The sequence below is a fragment of the Parus major genome, chromosome 15 (genome assembly GCF_001522545.3).
Source record: "Parus major isolate Abel chromosome 15, Parus_major1.1, whole genome shotgun sequence".
In the NCBI taxonomy this organism is placed as follows: Eukaryota; Metazoa; Chordata; class Aves; order Passeriformes; family Paridae; genus Parus; species Parus major.
In genome coordinates this window covers 8798324-8819047 of record NC_031784.1, presented here as the reverse complement: position 1 = coordinate 8819047, position 20724 = coordinate 8798324, and the positions used below count along the sequence as shown (strand labels likewise).

At 43.6% G+C, this 20724-nt stretch overlaps 1 protein-coding gene across 1 annotated transcript in view; it reads right to left on the bottom strand.

Annotated features, from left to right (window-relative positions):
* Positions 1 to 20724, bottom strand: part of MED13L (mediator complex subunit 13L) — a 167448-nt gene that overhangs the window by 24978 nt on the left and 121746 nt on the right. Inside the window, exons 6-16 of the mRNA XM_015644004.3 lie at positions 19637 to 19831; positions 19054 to 19245; positions 14957 to 15119; positions 13956 to 14060; positions 10928 to 11656; positions 10016 to 10238; positions 9495 to 9600; positions 9001 to 9125; positions 7758 to 7857; positions 4202 to 4422; positions 1148 to 1353 (exon numbers count right to left, since the gene is read on the bottom strand). Coding sequence (XP_015499490.1) covers positions 1148 to 1353; positions 4202 to 4422; positions 7758 to 7857; positions 9001 to 9125; positions 9495 to 9600; positions 10016 to 10238; positions 10928 to 11656; positions 13956 to 14060; positions 14957 to 15119; positions 19054 to 19245; positions 19637 to 19831 — 2365 coding nt within the window. The remainder of the gene's footprint in view (positions 1 to 1147; positions 1354 to 4201; positions 4423 to 7757; positions 7858 to 9000; positions 9126 to 9494; positions 9601 to 10015; positions 10239 to 10927; positions 11657 to 13955; positions 14061 to 14956; positions 15120 to 19053; positions 19246 to 19636; positions 19832 to 20724) is intronic.

Below are 20724 nucleotides of genomic sequence, written 5' to 3'. Positions count from 1 at the left end.
AGACTAATACGAAAAGGTGACCTAGAAACCCTGATTGGCAATCACCACTCTGTCGGAAGCCTGCAGTAATAATCCTCCCTCTAATTGGATTAGATTGAAAATGAAAGGGTTTTTCCCCCCAACAAATACCTGAAATTAATAACCAGCTCAGGCCCGGTGCATCAGTTACTATTATGAGAAAACCTGAGAATTAAATTGCTCCCTAGGCACTATATCAAGGGTTTACAATTTCTTCTTTGCAATTCTTTTGAGAACACTGAAGGACCCTTTGGGGCTGCAGAAGGACTGATTTAAAGGATTTACAGACTGATTTAAAGATACAGACTGCTTCCTTTAGAAATGAAGCAGTGCAGCAGGAGACCTTTGTACTATTACTATGCTTTTAAAGAGGTTTTATTAATTTAATGGTGCAAATTCTTGCTAGCTTTCAAAACCTCCAGCAACGAATTTCCTCCATAAACATTGCTAATTTCTGAGACCTGAGTGAGGAATCCAAGCTTTGAAAATGAATGTCAGTGGTTCCCTGGAGGTCACAGCACTCTCCTCTTGGTATCAGGAAGGGTGGGACAAGACAGGATATGGGCCAACATCTGTCTGATCAGCAGCTCCCCATGGCCCCACTCAGGGACACCACAGGAGCTCCCAGGAGCTCCCGTGGGAACAGACTGGGGAGCTCTCACAGGCCCACTCAACATTTCCAGAGTCCTCAAAGGCCAAATGGAATAACCAGGACTAAAGAGCACCAGGCTGGAGCTCAAAGCGACACAAGGGAGCCTGGCTGGAGGCTGGACACGGAGATGGGAGGGCAGAGATGTGATGGGTTCAATGCATTCATTTTGTTCCCTAACACTCATGGTTTCTGTTGAATTACAATATTTTCCTGTCAGAAATGAGTATTAATTCAGACACTGCATGTTCCTGTTCTTCTAGAAGTGCTGGGGGTAGACACACACTGTAATACCCCTGACTGCCAAAGTCAGGGTTAAATGTTCCTGCTATCAGAACTGTTTTCATCTCAGTCAATGACAAACCTAGCAGGTTTAAAACACATTTGCAGGTTAAAGCACTTTCAATGCAAACAATCATCTAAGTTATCCAGCTTTAGGCATGGGCTAGACAGACCCATTTCCTCCAAGGCTGTACTTACTTGTAGCCATCTCTGATGAAAGAGGCTGCAGGTGGCAATGGAAGTTGTTCAATTTTCGGAGGAACAGCCCAAGAAGGCCTGAAGATGCAGGCATCTGGTATCTTCAGAGGTAGGAGGCACTGGCTAGGCAGGATCTTCAGTGGAGCAAAGAGGGAGGAGCCCACAAAAGGTTGAAATGATGGAACTTTGTGCACATACGAAAAATCCTGTAACATTCAAGTGACCTTGGTTACAACAATGTGGTCAGGTTGCTCTTTAGATATTTGTTTTTAATTAAAATATACTGCACTGTTTGCACCCTCTACAATTACATCTCCCCCCCGCCCAAATGAACTATATTTATTCCTTCTACAAGGCATTCAAGAGTTGTTCCTTCAAGCAAACTCAGCTGAGGCTCCCTGTTATCCTGAGATGCTGCACAGCTTTATGGCATGAGGTTTCACAATTGGATCAGGCTCATTTCAGACAGGCTGTGCCTGAAACACGAGTTGCGCACTATGAAATTTTCACACTACCTAACTTTTAGCACCTCATTTAGGCACTTAAAAGATTGATCTTTGCAAGACTTCTATGCTGACAGTGGGGAGAGGCTGTCACAGTGTGAGGAACCCTGAGGTGCCTTGAGGCAGCCTTTCTAAATAACCCCCACCATGAGGGTTCACATCACTTTAGCAATAACAGCGCACACTTTGCACATGCCAATCATTACACAGAGTATTAAATACAAATATCTAAACAATCCAGCAAATACAGTATTAACTATCAGTGAAGTTCAGCCCAGCTGGGCTTGCAGTGACTGTCACGTTTGCTCGCAGAGAGTGATGACAAGAACTTCAGCCAGAGTTTCTAGAGCTATTCCAGCTCTTTCAGGAGAACAGAACTAGTCCTCTTGAGGCACTACTGCAAAGTAAAAATCAATGTGAAAACAGTAACAGCAGTCTCAGTATTTAACATCTCGTTAGAGCTTTGCATTTTTCCCCCTGCACTTTGTCAAGCATTGAGCGATGAAGAATGCGTGGATTTCTATCTCCAGCTGCGGAATGCTCAGCACAAGGAATCTACTTCCATGTTCTCAGAATGATCAGCAATGGGTTTAGTGCTTGTTTCCCCCACTGGTGTGTATGAGCAGGTGTGACACACACAGAAGCAAGTCAATTGTGCTGTTGGAAATGTTCTCAGGCAGAACTGAAGTAAGTATTTTAATACTCCAGGTAATGGCTGTGAGGGAGATTAAAATATCTTCGGTATCAATGATGCCCTGAAATCTGCTCCCACTCCAAAACCTTCAGCTCAACAAAATTCCAAGACAGACTTTTTTTTTCCAGGCCCAAGTTATCCTATTCTTAAACAAACGATTTACTGCACAAGCAGAGGAGAAAAACCCGCAAGGTGTGTGGCAAGGCAAAGTCTCACAAACCTTATAAAAAACTTATTTCAAACTCCTATAGAGGCATAAAAACTTGTGGATGCACCAACTCAAGATGGGCAATGGAGACTGTCCTGGAGCACACACTGAGAAGGTGCCTCTTCCCAGTGGCACCAAAACATGGGAGCACAACCCTGGAATGCTGTTCCACACGCTGTCCTGCTTCCTGCCAGGGACAGGGACTCCCTTCTCTCCTAGTGACAAAACTGGAAACTCCTGTGGACGAGGTGGGAAGAATCCCCTGTGGGATTTGCCACAGACCCCCTTGCAGTCTGCCTGAGGGATGCTATTCCTGCTGGTAGGAAAATGGCCTGGTTCACAGCTGACCATGTTATTTACACTGAACAAAGGCATCCATTGGTATCTTCACACCTACACACAGCCACTTCTTGTCCATGCAGCTGCAAGTGTGTCCCTGGCTCAGCAATGCAGACCCCTAAAAATGAGCCCTCAGCTAATTCCAACATGGGCACAAAGGAGAGGGAAGGGAGTGGTGCTGGGGAGAGAGACGGCTGCTGAAATAGAACAGGCTGTGGCACATGAGGGAGAGGGGCTAAAGGAGAAGAATTAGGCTATGCTATACAGCCAAAGCCTGGGGAATACCAGGAAGCCAGAGTTAGAGTAGGCATCTCCCTTTTTATTCCCTGTGTTCACAGCAGCTTGCTGCAGAACAACATGCTGTGCACTTCGACATAAAAAGTGCATTTTTTATTAAAAAAAAACCCCTCAGGCTGTATGCATGGAAATATGGCAACAGCACCTTCTGACAAAAGTGACAAAAGGCAGCCCCAGAAGTTCAGTAATGCAGGACACACAGGCAGAATGATTTGTGCCCTGCTCTCACCCTGTGATGGAACAATGACACAACCAATGCGTATCAGTGCTGATGCTGGGTCCCTCCATGGGATGCTATGGAGAAATGGCCACACTGGGATGTCACAAGAACCCAGAGTCCCCAGCTACAAACAGCTCTTTACTGAGACACTACAGGACTCAAGAGAGGAGGAACTAGGTGACATTACCTGACCTGTGTTATACAGAAAGTCAGATAAGAATGGTCCCATCTGGCCTTAAAACTTGTGAAGTAACATCAGCTGAAGAAGAAACAGAGCAAGTTCAACCCCTGGGCTTTCTCAGAGTTTCAACCCTAACCAAAAAAGGAACATTTCAGAGAGATAAAGGCAGCCTTTCTACATGCACCACCTTATCCCACTGTGTGCCAGCCTGGCAGCAGGGAGGGGGACACAACAAAGGTGCCACAGAGGGATTATCTAAAGAAATACATAATTTAACAGCTACTTAGCAACAAGTGTGGTGTTTTTCCATACATGTACATTCTTTCTGTTAGGCACAGGGCTCATTTCACAATGAAATGAGACAATGCTGTTTGTTTCCTGAGAACACCCAGAACCATTACAAACATAAAATTACAAAATGCCTAGAGTTAAAATCAGGGAAACAATTAAAAAGCTCTTCTACTAGAGAAGAATATTTTTCCAGCTCCAGGCTGATAGGTTCTTTACACAGGTCCAGCTCACATTTGTTAGCTGCTACACACACTACATGGGACTTGTTTATAAAAATAAGTGTGCATAGGTGAGTTTGTAAAAATCCCACATTTCTGTTACCTTGATTTCTTCAGGCTTAGGGCTACCTAATCCATCTTCCACCTCCATTTTAAACTCAGCCAGCTGTGTTGGAACCATGTTGACCATAGGACTCTCCATCATTCCCAAGGCAGTCACAGTCTCTGAACTTATTCCATCTTTGTAACTCATCACTGGAGAGAAGGCAGGGTGCTGTTCTAAAGAGGGTGGTGTTGGGAACATCCTTTGGAGATCTGCCACAGCTGAAGAGGATGAAATAACACAGTTAATCATTCAAATACAAATTCACAAGGAAATTCAATAAAACAGAAGAACTTTTTCATTCAATGCTAGCTCTTATTTCATCAGTTAAAAACCAGCAAAGCTTCTCCAGACTTACCAAGGTTCTGACAGCAGTGTAAGTCTAGACCAGAAGTTAACTCCTAGGGACAAATTCCCTAAATTCACAGGGATATACTCTGCAAGGTTATTGTTCAGCAGAAACAACAACCTGCTAGACAGACAAACAAGTGTACAGTTTACCAACAGCTAATAAATCCTTTGTAACAGGAGAGGTGAATTGACATTAATGCCAAGCTCATGCCAGAGACTGTTTCTAAGAAGTCACAAAGGAGTTTCCTCCCTTTGCCAGAGCTGACCTAGCCCTAAAGCAGGAGGCCTTTGGAATCCACGTGCCCTGAGCTGGATTTCTTCACTCAGTCACTGGAGCCTTGTCCATGGCAACACAGCTCCTGCCACAAACACAGGCAGTTCTGCCCAGGAAAAGACTGCCAGGCATCCCAAAGCTCCAGTGCCAGAGAAGGCACAGAGTTATAATTCTGCATCACAAGACATGAAGCCAGGAAGATCCCTAAATGAATTCTCAGGAAATGAATGTAATGGAATCATCCATTGTTTTGTATTTTTCTTCTTTAAGCAGAACCTAACCAACCCCAACAGAAATGCTCTACACAGTGTAATGCAATCAAACACAAATCACAGCACAGTTTTGCATGTTCTCTCCAGCTCCACTCTGATTCCTTCCAGCTACAGCTCCCATATTTATTTTGTGTCACATTCAGCATAAATGGTCTGTTCTCCTGACTTGAATTAGGACAGATCATCTCTGGACAAAGCCATCAGTGGTGAACCACTAAAATTAGAGAAGGGTGAATTCTCAGAAGTGAGAATCTCTCCTCTTAGACACTTTTTTGGACAGATTTAACGCCCAATCCCACTTCCATACCCAAGCTGATGGGACACAAGAACACACACTCTTGTACTCAATAACATCTGCAGTCTAAAGATTATGGAAAATTTATAAATAATTACAAATGGGTTTCTGACTGGTAAACACTGTGTTGTGGAAATCCAAACAGGTAAGAAGTACAATTCTCAAAAACTAACAGAAAAAGGCAGAAATAAGTGATGGGATTAGAACTATGAATACCTGCACTAATAGTACATTTGTGCAGGATGCTGCAGCCTCAGGATGTCTCCGCCCTGCCTTAACAGAGCAAACCCTGCATATGATGCCTTTGTGCTCAGAAATGACACAGCCTGGCTACTGAACTCTTTAGACAAAGGGAAACCACTCAAATAGGGGCAGTCCTCTCAAAATACAGTTCTTTCGGCAATAGCTGTCCAAGCTGGGCCCAGTCCTTCACAATCTGGAGCAGCAGAGTAAACAATGGGCTATGAATTATTCCCACTCTGTCCATATTCTTTTTTCCCCCCACTCTCTCAGCATCTGAATTTAAAAGACCTTAGTCTTGTCCTGATACAGGATATATCAAAGCTGAAAAAAAGTTCAGCAGAATGGAAGAAACTCTTTTCCACCAACATTAGTATGGAATACAGTGTTCAGGCTGGCAGCTGGATTGGCTCCCTCTGTTTCTCAGCAGAGGTGCTTTAGGCACTGGAAAGGGGACAGGGAGGAAGGTGAAAATGGAGGGTGGCCAGCAGGAATTTATGATGCTGTACAAGGCACATCAGCTCCCCACAGACACTGTTCTGCCTCGACAGCTGGTGGCAAGGCCACGGCTACAAGAGGAGCATATCTGTTTAACTTCACACTACATCATTTTCTCACCTCCAGCTCACTCCACTTAGCAAAATTCTGCAGTGCAGATTCATAAAAAACGTTTAATTACAAAAAATCCCCCAACCCTACAGCAACAGGCAACTATCATCATTCATTTTCATGTGTGTCATGCTTGAAAAAGCTTTGCATATTTTAAAAAGCTATGGATCAACTAAACCTGTCAAAATCCAATCTCTGTATACTTCAGACTTCTACATTTGAGTAAATCAGCACAGCTTTTATGGGTCCATAAAACTCTGACTCATCTCCTTCAGACTGGTTTTTTTCTTCACCTCAATTTGTTCTCATTACCAGCTGAAGTTAATGAGAAGGCATCAAAGAATGATTTGCAGAGAGATTGGATTTCTGCTTATAGTAGCCACAGAAATCAAACACTCTTCCTTCTCACCACTAAGTAATTCGTACTTTGATTCGTTACTATTATACCAAAAATTCTCACCTTCCCCCTGTCCCACAAACACAGACACATTTCTCCTTCATCTCAAGAGAAATGCCACCTGCACCAATAGAATCAGAAATCTGTTCAGGTTGGAAAAGCCCTCTGAGATCCTTGACTCCAAGCACTCCCAGCACTGCCAAGGCCACCACTGACCCCCAAGTGCCACATCCACAGAGCTGTTAAATCCCTCCAGGGTTGGGGACTCCAGCACTGCCCTGGGCAGCTGTGCCAGGGCTTTACAACCCTTTCAGTGAAGGGATTTTCCCAATATCCATCCTGAGCCTGCCCTGGCACAACTTGAGGGCATTCCCTCTCCTCCTGTGCCCTGGGAGCAGAGCCTGACCCCCCGGCTGTCCCCTCCTATCAGGTGCAAGAAATGCAGCAAAGCCCTCAAACCTCAGAGTACAAGCTACTGTTCCCAATAGCTGTTGGCACAGTCCTTAGAAAAAAAGTTCTATTGTTTTAATCTAATTTCATACAATTTCATAAGTTTCCTGCACTCCCATAACCTCCCTTGTCCATGTACAGAGCCTGCGTAAGTATCACTATCACAACCACCCACAAATGTCCACACCATGCTTCCAGTTAGAACCCAGCACTTTGATTTTGATCATGCACTTCCACATCCAGATTAAACCCTGAAAGTGATTTCAGTTTTAATTTGTCAAATGTTCAGTGCAATTTTCTTCCCAGACAGGTTGCACCATCATGGGCAGGTGGTAAGCCGTGGTTTTAGATTCTTTGATTTCATTAAGTAGAAGGATTTATACTTAAAGAGGGATTTGGTAATGGTGGATGTGGCCAATAGTGAGCAGAGAGGGGAAAGCTTCCAAAGGAAGATTTATAACAAACCCCTCCCATAGCTCCAGACTAAGACAGCAATGTCAACAGCAGAGTACCTGATATCTCAGTAGGCTCATTAAAAATCCATGTCTCCATTACCACTGCCCTCATTAAAACCCAGCAATTCCAGCACCAGGTGCAAGCTGAGTGAGCCCCCCTGCAGGGCTGTGCAGAGAGGCTGTGAGCTGTGCCAGTGAAGCCCTGGTACTCACTGGGAGGGTAGGGAACCGCGGTCCGGCCGTCCTTGCCCAGCGGCCGCTCCTCGGAGCCCGCAGCCGGCAGCTTGGAGGAGCGCAGGGCTGGGGACACGGCCTGCAAAGCCAAACACTGCAGTTAGCACAGACTGACACCTCTCAGTGGCACTGCACAGCAAAGAGAATGGCTGCTTTCCTTCTCTCCCACCCACACCCCACAAGGAGTCTGGATTTTTTCCCCTCCTTCAACACTGAAACCAGAAAGAAATATTTGCCTGTCTATACATCCCCCCCCGTAAATTGATGCATATGTATAACTGTGTATTTTTATATTTCTACATGCACACAAATTATAGTCAAAATGTTATCACAAGCCCTGAGCTTGAAATGCATGTGACTGCTCTGTTTGTTTCCATGTCTGGATTACTCCAAGGAAGTAATGGGAATATGACACTGACAGTAAGCCAAACACATGCAAGTGTTAAGACAGGAAGAACATTAGGGCTGTCCAGGACAACTTCAGAGAAGAAAGTAATATTTTATTTTGACAGAACAGTCCTCTGGTAGATTTGCATATTAACTGTGGCATCTAAAGTGCAGTTTGTGTGGAACCACAGTAAGAAAATTGGTGCACTTATAAAGTCCTGCCAGGAACAAGGCAGTTATCTACTAACAGTCACTTTAGGACCACCTTCTGTATCATTATGGCTGTAGTAGATTATGATTAAAGACAGCGACTATCCAAATTTTGGCCTTCCCAGACAACTTTTCCCCCCTCATCACTGATATAAATCTGCATTTCCTTCTGTATATCCTAACATGAAGCAACTATTTCTCTTTGCACTGAAATCAAGTGCTTGGAGAAATATGAGAGAACATGACTCAGAGAATTACTGGAATCCTGTAAGGTTCAATTTATTTTTCTTTGGGCAGGTTCTCAGACAAGGTAAAAAAGAACCCATCACCAATTCATAAAACTTGGATCTTTTCCACCTTAATTCTCAAACACAAAACTCTGACAGGTCCGGGACACAGAACTAGATATAATGGATTTATAACGCAACTGCATGGCTCTCCCTGTAGAAGCTCCCTCCTGATGGATCTCCAGCAGGATCTCTCTCTTTGCCAGCAATCCTTCCTAGCTAAAATCCAAGCCTCCCTACCTGGAAACTCTCTCTCCCCCCCATCTATTAGGGATAATCATTCCCACTAGAATCCCTGGTTGTTGGCCTGGAGAACACTCATCCCCTCAAAGACTCACCCCAAGCTCATCCTCGTCGGAGTTGTCGAAGATGTTGTCGAGGTCGTGCAGGGACGGGGCCAGGTCGGTGACCTGGGTGAGGCTGCCGGAGCCGGCCCTGCCGGCAGCGCCGTCCTGCCGGGGGTCTGCCACCGCCGGGGAGAGCAGGGGAACAACGGGAGCACGGTCAGGGAAACGGGAGCACAGGCAGCAGCACAACAACAACACCTTCCCCACAGCACTGAGCCCCTCTGCTGCCCTGGAGCCTTGCAGGCTGCTCAGCAACCACCGACGGTCAGTTGGGAAACAAGGAAGGAGCTGCTGCTCATTTAATATTCTAAAAAATGTATAATTGTTTTTACTGAAAGGACAAGGAAAATCGAGATTTTTCCAGCTTGGGAGCTGTCTGTAGCTCTGACGTTACAGACAAAAGTTCAGATGTGATTCTTCCCTCCAGATGTTCTGGCATATGGATATTTTTGCTTTGCAAACCAAACCAAAGAGCTTTAACTCACCAGTCTTAGGAGCAGAACTGAAAATGGACATGGCATCTTTTCCATCAGGAACTGGTGTGGAATGGCCCGTTGGAGGAATTTCCTTGGAACCAATCCCATCTTCTGACTGTACAAAAAATCCAAGAGATTTCATGGATATGAATTTAGACTATGTAAGAACAAATGCTTTCCTATGTCCAGCCAGGCTCAGGGGTCTGAGTTAAATACAAGATTTACAAAGGATTCCATGGACAACATTCAGCTCTGACAGCCAGTCCAGGTAATTAACCACCTCAAATTCTCCAGGAAAAAACATCTTTCAGAATGTTTCCTTGCACAGACAGACACCAAAACAGATCCATAAAGGATAAGATACGTAAAGAACGTTGTGTGGGTGACAATATAATAAAAAAAAATAAATCCATGTCTAATTTTGTTCTGTGGAACAGACTTGTGTCTTCCAGAGAGCTGTAGAGCAAACACTGTGCTACAGGATAAATCCACCTAGAACATTAATGCCAAAGACTGAATTTACACCTTACCTTGCTCTTTTTCAAAGGATCTTTTTCAGCCCCAAGTTTGCATTTTTTATTGACAGTGAAACTATACTTGATGTCTCCATCTTCAAAGGTGTAAGGATCACTGGTGTCTCCCCAGCCCTCTCCAGGAGGTTGTAGTAGAGGCAAGGGGTCAAGATAGTTCAGGGTCTGCACTGGTTTCTGCTCTTCCAAAATTTTAAACCGTTTATTAGGTTGTGCTAAGAGCCTGAAGTGAAAATGAACAAGCAAAGCCTCCATGAAATAAAACCAGCATGACCTGCAGCTGTCACACAAACACAGCCCATGGCTCACTCCATCCTCCTTAATCAAGCAGAAATGTTTTTTTCCTCAAATAATAATAACATATATGTAATAATAAATGTACTGGATATATTTAGTACTAAATACCTTACTATATTAAGACCTACTTTGGGACAATGAAAGAAGAATCAATTTTGTCACTGTATAAATGAAAACACTTTGGAGTCCAGCCTTTCCAGGCTGTGTTTTTCAGGCTGAAACCCCTTTCAGCCTAGCAAACTACATTGGAATTACCAAACCCAACAGTCATTTAACTCAATAACTCTTCCTCAATTAATTTTTCCTAAACATTTTCATTAACCATTCTCTCTGGTACATTTTTAAAAATGCATTACCAGAATGCTACAGTAATTTTTAGGATAGCATAAAATACAAAATAGGTTACAAAGAGATTGATCAGTTCTTGTAGTGTGTAACAGAAAGCCAGATATGAAAAAGGCAAGCATCCTGCAACAGAGTGCTTCTATTTAAGTATTTGGTGCTCTCTGCAACATCTGTGATGGTGATGCCATAGCCTTTCTCAGTTGAAAAGTAAAAATTAGAGTTCTATGATGATTTAAACTGCCCAGCCCCCTGCCCAGTGTGCACACTCACCTTTTCAGTGCAGTGCTGTCGGGGTTGATCTCCATCCTACCATCATACCTCTCGCACGGCAGCTCTGGCGGCCGGAACTCGGGGTCGTCACTCGAAGGGACGCTGTAGGTCCTCCACACGTCCACGGCCTCGTTGCTCTGAGTTATGCCACAGTACAAGGCTGTCTCACTGACCTCTGCCATCAGAGGTAACCTCTGTCCCACCAGGACTGTCCTGTCATCTAAGCTGGGCAGTGGCTGCAGCTCCAGCCCGCTGCCGTAGAGTGCTGGGTTCACAGGAACGGAAGGGGGGTCCAGGTTCTCCGCCTCCTGACCTCTGGGCTGGGGGCTCAGGGTGGGAGGCAGAGGGGAAGTGGGGGAATGGGGTGAATCCATAGGATTCATATTAATTTGCTTGCTTGGATTTCTAGCAGGTAGTGAGAGTGGCTTCTCATATTTCCTGGAATTCGGGACTTCCAGAGCAGAATCCATCCCAGCCAGTCCCAGCTTCTGCCCGGATGTGTCCTGCTCCATGCATAGCTCTTCAGTCACCGAGGGCCGATGGTGAAATGGCATCAGGGGCCTTTTTTGCAATTTCTCTCCCTTGTCCTGCCTCTCGGTGGTTTTGTGCTTTGAGGAGGCAGGAGGGGGCAGTGCCGAGGCCGCCGCCGTCCCCACTCCGAAGCCGGGCTGGGGCAGCGTGGGGGGCCGGCCCGAGGCACCGGCACAGCGCTGCTTGAACACCTTGTGCCTGGAAAAGGAGAAAGTGCTCACTGCATGCCCTGGGCAGTTACTCCACCCCAGGCAAAGCCAAACCCAAAGAACAGCACTGAGAAAGCTCCTGTCTGCTCCTGATCTTGTAACAGACTTAATTTCTGCCTGATGGAGGAAGTTCAAATACATATTTTGAAATATTCGACACCAAAAAAATGCAGTAACATACAGTCTTGTTATTCAAGATATAATCTTGGCTTCATATGGCTTTTTTGACTTTACATCCAGTATCTTTGAGACTGGTAAGCACAGAACTGAATTTCAGGTCCTGCTAAGAAGTATTTTCATCATCCTGAGAATGATTCCCAAGGATGTGACAACAGGGATATAACTCTGCCTGCACTTTTACTGGTCTTCTTTGTTGTTCAGGGCTTTTTGTTTAGCTGTTTATTTGATTTTATTAAGCTAAACAGAAATTGAAAGATGTGTTTTGCTTAACAATGAAACCTGTTTAAAAATAAATGCTACTTCAAAATGAATCATTCCATCCCTATTTTATGAACAACAACAGGACAACAAAAACCCATTTCAAAACAAGTAATGTGCTTTTTACTTAAGAATCTAACCTACATGATCACAAGTGAAGTGGACTAGATTGGAGACACCCAACCCTGTTTACAGGTGCAAACACAACATCTTGTGCTTGCTGCCCTGATCCCTGGAAGCATCCAGGCTGTGGGGTTATCCCAGCTTTCCACAGGGCTTTGCTGTTCCCAGGCCACGCTGCAGATTCCCTGCAGCAGCAGATGGTCTGGGGCTGCAATCACCCTAATGTGCAGTTAATGCCCTGGTAACTGGAGATTTGCCTTAAGCATGTTCTTGTAACATTTCATTGCCTTAATTCTCCATCATTCACCATATTTTAACTGGCTGCGAAGAATTATTTCAGACATTCTGCTCCTCACACAGCAAGCTGGGTCTGCAGGAGACTGAATCTGATGCTGAGTACCAGACAGCCCTTTGAGACTCCAGATCTAAGATTATATCCTGACATTTTTCCAGTACATGGAATGGGCACAGAAATTACTAAAAAAATTCTGTATGTCAGTAGCTGCTCAGGTTCTGCAGCTACACAGAAAGTACTTATTGCTGTTTGAAATCAGGTACTGCCTTAATTTTAAGGATAATGTTTCCATTTCCCAGCTGTTGTGTTTACCAACTCCAGCATGATGCAGTTATCACTGGAAGGATGAACAGACAGTGTGAAATTGCAAGTGCAGCTGAACCTATCCATAGAAGCAGGCTCCCACTGCCCACTATTGATTCCCATGTTTTCCAGGCAAAGCTGGACCTCAGTTTTCCACAGGAAACCCTTGGCATTCTAACAAAACATTTCTCTGTTCCACATTCTTGAGTATATAAATACAAACAATGTGATTAACCCGAGGGAAGAGCTGCAGAAAGCATCCTCTCACTTGGGATAGAGCAGGGGGTCTCCAGGTTGAACATTCCACCCCTGTAGGATGCACACCTTCATCATTTCCTTTGACTACCCAAGGAAGAACTGCATGCTTAAGGAAAAACTTCTGGTAAAGGTGCTTTTATCATTTATCTCACAAGTAGATGGTGACCTTGGGAATTAAGAATTTCAGTAGAAGTGTTTCACAGGACTATTTCACTGCAAACTGGGTTTTTTTCCTAGCCCTGTAACATCTCTCTGATAGTTTTGAATGGTTAAGCATATTGGTGATGATGGTTTGCCTTTTCTGAGTGCATAGTTATGCAATTCTAACCACCCAAAGATAACAGATAACTTTAATAACCCCCATAAGTTTTAGTGTGAGTTGTGAATTCTTTTTGATCCAGTGACAGTGGGTGACCAGGCTGCAAAGGTGTAATATTCTCTTGGGTGGGTTTTGGTGCTGTGGCAGATTCACCAGAGGCATGTGAAATGATTTGTAGGGATGTTTTCCCTCTTCCTCCAAATATCAGGATACTCACAAACTTAGGTTTGCCTAAGATCTTGCCCTCTTTGCCACAAGCCTTAACCACTTAACCAAAGGTTACAGCTCTGAAAAGCTGCAGGATGAGTTCCTTATGAATGGGAACTGTTGGAGTGATCCTGGCTCCAACACCATCATTTTTCCACTTGGATTGGCTTCCTCAAGGGACAGTGGGCTGAGATGCACATTCATCCCCCAAATGTGATCACAGGTTTGATATTATAATTTCCTCTTGTCTCAGCTAAAGCATAACTCTCTTCTGTAAGTGTACCTCTGTCTGAATTAAACAGGGCTCTCACAAAACGACAAATGTTTGTTCTCTTCAAAGCTCACCTGGAACAAGAACAACTGACTCTTTGGACTGGATCCACAAAATCCCATGACACACTATTGTTAGAAACTTCCTCTTCCAAATTTGCAGCTGTAATTTGATTCCTCCTGAAGAAGAGGAAATTATTTTAGTAATCACCACCTTCTGAAGAACAAAATTTTTAAAATGTATATGCATAAATTCACATATGTTCCCCTCAGAGAAATTCCTTCCTTCTATCTGACCTCTGAAACTAACAGCAGATCCCTGTACTGCTCCTTAAATTTACAGTTTGATTTATGTAGCAGGAAGGTCCCAGCTCTGCGTCAAATAATTCTGTCTGGAGTCTGAGCACAAGAAACAAGGGGAAAGACATTTAAACTGTTTCTGGAAATTAGTCTGACATACCCAATGAGGAAATTGCATGGACATAGGAAAAAATAAATATTTCAGGGCTCATCATGCTGTGATACATTTTAGATCTCCAGAACTAAAGGTCTGTGATACCAACATCAATTTATACACCCTTGTCAATTGAAATTTTAGTCCAAATCATGTAATGCTTTACAAATACTCCCCTTAGAGCCCTAAATATCAAATATATACAATCTGTTCTGCAGTCACCCAGCTTTCAGTGTAGTAACTACAAATGGAGATAGAAGCTGCCATCACTAGATCTCAGAGCACTTGGCTGAAGCACATCCTATGGATGTGTGGCCTCAAGGACTGTCACAATTAGGGTACACAACTGCAAACACAATGGGAAGTGTCAGAACACAGGGCAAAATTTTCTTTGACAATACAACATTTTCTTTGATAATGCTGTTTGTTATCATTAGCTCTGATTGGTGACAAAATAATCCTTTAAGGAATAACATTAATTTGTGTTAATAAAAATTAACATAACATATATAATCTCAATCTTAATAATGTTATTCCTGTAAGGAGTAGCATTAAGGCAAATTATGACAATTTTAGCTGTATATTATGTGTTATAAACAAAGCATGAGGACTGCTGCCATACTTGGACTGTGCCCTGTTGAGGATGCATTCTTTCCACACACGGTGAACAATACGGTTGTGAAATTTGGGAGTAATCTTGCTTGATTTCTTTGGACTGTGGACACTGACTGTCCCCTCCTGCACAGCTGGATGGCTGATACTGCTCTGAGAGCAACCACTTTCTCCTGCAAGAGAAATAAAGCATTAATGTCAGAACTGCTCTCCATATTGTCACTAGCTATGTTTTCCTGGAAGTCTCTTAGCAGGCTGCTGGCTACACTGATGTTCACATTCACTGGGGAATGCTCTGAGCATCCTTACGAAACACATTTCAAAGCAACACTTCCTTAGAGGTAACAAAGATGGCACTGGGTTGTACCACAGACACAGGCAACAGAGCTGTGTACATACCACACCTCATGTGATGTGTTACATTCTGTATATTCTATATCTGTATGTATCTATAAAGAAATACACTCCCTAATAAATGGAGGTACTTCAGATAGCCCCTACAGCCCTGGATTGAATCACTAAGAAGTAGTGCAGATAGAGCTTTTTCATTATTATCCTGGATCTTGAATTTATATAGTCTCTAGTGAGTTGCTTTAAAGATGAAATTTACTGTAATATGGATGGTCCTAAAAGCATCTATTAAGAAAACTAATCATTTATGTAGACTATTTCAAAGCAAGGATAAATTCTTTATACTCCATATTAAACCTCATTGAGGAAATGAATGGATCACTGATGCTTTCCTACAGGCACAGGCTGGGAGAGCTGGGAGTGCTCAGCATGGGGAAGAGAAGGCTCCAGGGACACCTGAGAGCTCCTTCCGAGGCCTAAAGGGTCTCCAGGAGAGCTGGAGAGAGTCTTGGGACAAGGGATGGAGGGACAGGACACAGAAATGGCTTCCACTGCCAGAGGGCAGGGATGGATGGGATACTGGGAAGGAATTGTCCCCTGTGAGGGTGGGCAGGCAGGCCCTGGCACAGGGTGCCCAGAGAAGCTGGGGCTGCCCCTGGATCCCTGGAAGTGTCCAAGGCCGGGCTGGCCAGGGCTTGGAGCAGCCTGGGACGGTGGAAGGTGTCCTGCCATGGCAAGGGGTACAATGAGTTTAACTTTAAGGTCCTTTCCAATCCAAATCACTCTAGGATTCTGTGCCATTTCTTAATAATATGCTTGAATTGAAATACTAGAATCAAAACTGGCTTTGGTGAGACTTTCCAGCTGAGATCTACACTACTACAGAAATTTCCAACAGCTTATCACCAGTACATACAATGTTAACACAGCATATGATATTCTCAGTATGTATTTTCTATATGATTATCAAAGAGATAAAATATGAAGATATTACTTCAGCATGTCTGAGAGCATGAAAACTCTCTGCACTCCATTCCTTCCTGTGATGCAGAAGCCTTTACCAGCTATTGTACAAGCAGAGGCTTCTTTTTCTGCCCTGCAGTGTGTTTCTGTTTAGCTGAACCGAGCAGCACATCCATCTTGCCACACCCCAGCTGCAGCAGCAGAGGGAGCTTTGGGTCCACCGGCCTGGGCACCGAGTCCCTGCTCTGGGCTGGGGCTGGAACAGCAAGGAGGGATGTGCTGCATTTTCACAAGGTCACACCAGGGTACAGAACACTTCGTCCTCCTGCTGACGCAGTCCAAGCAGCCTCAAGTGTGAAGTGCTGAAGGGACTCGGTGCTGCACATCACTGCGGCTAACAGGGAATCCTGCTGCTTGCCACCAGGTGACTTGCAAAACACAACTTCTGAAATGGTGCACAAGCTGCCTAACCCTGCATCTTCTTCTATTCTTCACATTACGTATTTCTTTCTCCAGTTAGATCTTCCCTGATTATCATTTTGTAAAGCCAAACATGGAAATCCCTGGCCAGACTGAGACTTGTGCCCCTAACCATGTATTTCACTGGCTTCCAAATGCTCTCCAGCAAGTGGAGAACTTAACAGATGATCAAAAAACAAACAGGTCAGAACTTCAGAACTGGCAAATGTGCCCACCTTTGGAGAAGGGGAAAAGGAATGTGTGTACAGACACACATCACATGCACACAGAGGCATCATGTATCAACAGCAGGAGGAAAACAAGGAAAAGTCTGATAGGAAGGCAAGGATAGGAGGCACAAGAGGATAACCAAGGAACTACCAGGGCTTTCAAGTTACATTGGAGTGCATTAATTATTGCTTTCTGTAATTATGTAATATTTTCATACCATACAGTAAATCAATAGACAGCATAACAGGATACAGAAATTCACAGCAGGCAAAAACACTTTGTTCTCACACGCTGACACTAATTTTTATCCATGAACACCCCTGACACAGTCCTGGAACACAGATACCTATGGCAGGTAATGGTACAGAGTGGAGGACACAGCAGCCCCTCACCAGAGGCCACCACACAACCCCTGCTGTCCAAACTGGTCCCACTGGTGAAAAACACCATTCCCCAGTTCCAGCAACAATTTGTTTTGTTACATACTTTAGACACAACCATGCAAAATATGATTAAAAGAGAACAGATCATCTAGTCCAGCCCTTGCTTGAAAGCTGGATCAACAAATTTAACTAATCTGTTTCTTAAAAACAACCTTACAAAATGCCCTCACCAAACCTCCCAAAACCCATCACCCCTCTGCTAATGGAACTTCTGTAGCTTCCCAACAGCCAATTTATTCCAACATTTCATTATTCTTCCTCAGAGCAAGTTTGTCCTCCTGTTTAACCTAGTTTTGCTTTGCTCCAATTTAGATTCATTACATATTGGTGGCAAAGAAAAGCCTGTTCTTTTTCTCCTTGAAATTCCACTTTCTCTAGAGTAAACCACCTCAATCCTGTCCATCTTTTCCTGGAGGTCCTGTTTGAAAAATCCAGGATCACTCTCACTGTACTTTTGTGGACTCCAGACAGTTTAACCACATCTTTAGATGCTACAAACTGGACATGGCACTAAAGGCACATTTCAAACAGTATGGGGCAGAACTGAAGTATGATTACATGCCTCACAGTAATCCAGTTTATGGGTCCCATTGTTGATTCTGGACTGCATGACATGCTTTTCCCAATCCATTTCTCCAGTTTTCAAAGGACTTTTAAAATGTTTTTTGATAAAAAATAATCATGTCATTGTTTTCTGGAGAGGCACCCCTCTGATACAAATTCATACCGCCCTCAAACAATAGCAGAGATCAAACACAAGCTGTGACTGCCAGATTGGACAACATGAACACTTCTATACAAATGATAGTTTATAAATATTCAAAAATAGAATCCCCCTTTTGATACTGTACAAGTGTAAAGTGTTCCGAAAATTTTAAAAATACAATAGCACATTAAAATATGCATCAATACTTGTCTAGAGATTGTTATTTAAACAGTGATTGTCTTGCTTCAGTTGGTTATTAATTACCTTCTTGCTTATTTTAATTTTCAGTTCCTTTGAAGAACACTGTTCCAAGTGAATTTGCATCTCATATTCTGACTTATTAGCAGCCAACACTAAATACTTTTATTGTCATCTATAGGCTCTAATCGTGGACAAGTGAATCCAGCCCTGTTTTCTTTGGCTTTGCATCAAGGTTCAAAGGTTGGACTGATGACATTAAAGGACTTTTCCAACCTCAATGCCTCTGTTTTTCCAGGACTGACCCTGTTGATGTGACAGAACTATCCCATAAAGGCTAAGCTCAGGAGCTCCTCAGTGAGGGTATAACAAGGATTCTTTAGCCCCGTCTGGCTGCACGGTCTCACAGAACTTGTAGGGCCTGTGTGTCTGACACTTCTATTCCTTTGTGAAATTTAATAAGTACTGCCCAACAGGTTAAAAAATTCCCCAAGTTCAGGCAGAAGGTTGCCCAGTGGTGAGTGGTTTCTGTGTTGCTTTGCAGCACTGCACACAGATGTACCTAAAGGAAAGGGAGCTGAACTGAATTCACTCCGTTTTGTGTAATGGGATGTTCACAGCAGTGGCTTTCCTTTACCACAACCTACAAAGTCCTCCCCCAACACTCCTCCACTGCCTGCCCCTGCTCACACAGGCACTCCCCAGGAGCTAAGCAAAACCCAGAGTCTGACTCCACGTCCCCAGCCCCCTGCTTACCCGTAACAGCCTGCTCTGGAGAGGTGGGGGGAGTCAGGGGCATCCCACAGGTACTGACAGGATCCTTCACGCTTCCGAGCCCCTGCTGGCCCACATTTATATGGCCTGCAGCACTGGCAGCGTTCTGTGACACTGGGATGTCACTCTGGGAGATGAGAACAAAGGCTGAAGGATACACCATCCTCACACCCCCTGCAGAGAGAGATGGAAAACCACAAATCTTAGACACACCTGATAATATCCAGAAACCACAGCTACTTCCACTTGTTTTCAATGTCAATTTGACAAAACTTATTATCTGAAATACAAAGAGCTAAGGAATTTCCATGCTAATATATATCCAGCCCTCTGTAACCAGTACAGAGCTGGAACAAGTAGCTCAATCCAGTGAATAATGGCATGTGGGATACAGGGAGTACAAAAGCTTGAGGCAACAGAACTACTCAGATGTTCTGGTGTCAAGAGAGCTACGAGAGAATATAGAAAAATTATAATGGCTCTTTCTGATTAATTAGATGACTTTTTTTTTTTTTTTAAATCATGGGAAGGAAACTAATCCTTCAGGCAGAATATTGAAACTTACCAACAATGACTTCAACTGCCACAGGGAAATCGTTGTCATATCCCAGCTCTTCCTCCTCTTTCATGCCTTCCTTTTTCTTCAGCACCATGGGGTAGAAGTACTGCCACTCCTCCATCAGCTTCCGAGTGGCAGGGTCTGACATCTTGTAGGACTGGCCCGTGAGGGTCCCGTTCAAGCCGTAAGGACTCACCAGCACTGTAACACAACAAACAGCAGCCCTGAAGGACTCAGCAGCGCTGCAGGAGAACAAAGAATGGTCCCACCATTCAGCAGGGCTGCTCCTGCCAGAGCCACTCTTCCATCCCGTGAGGACTGAAGGGTGCAGGGAAAGCCACTGCAAAACCCAGTACAGGTGTGAATCCAAACCTACAGAGCACTGAGGCCTCCTGAGCTAACTCAGCACCCCATGGAAGTTTGGGTTCATAATTTCCACACCAAATGAAATTCCAGCAACCCCAGTGTAGTGAAACAGCACTCAGGGATGAGCACTCAGGGAAAGAAGAGAGCACAGGAATATGAGACTTTTCAGCATTAAAAAGGATAAATAATACACAAAGAAGAGTCACAACAAATAAGAAAAACTACTTGCTTAACAACAGGTATTTCCATTCTGACTCAGTTTTGCTTTTAGTTGTATTTGATCTGAGACATGAATTCAGCTCACTGAAATAAAATGTATGATTGAAGTGCCTGAGCCTCTGTCAAAGCTTTACATGTAGACACAAAATGTTTTCAATAAAGCTTCTATAAATTAACATCTCTATAAATGATTATTTCATGTGTCTCTGGGTGTTTTTTTACTCTATGTTGAACTTTACTAAGATTTCTTGCTTTAATTGCTTTGAAATTATAACTTCAGACTGTTGTAAAGACAGCATAATGCAATGACTCAAAATTCTAAAGCATTTTTTTTAGAGCATCACATGAAAATTGCATTATGAATTACTAAGCCATTAACTTAATTCTGTAAAATTCTAATTTCTTAAACTGGCAAATAAATAGTCAAGTTTTATAATAGATACATCAAGTTTTTCATTGTTTCTGCTACATTTTCACACCCACCCACCTCTTGTTTTTAAAATAAAATA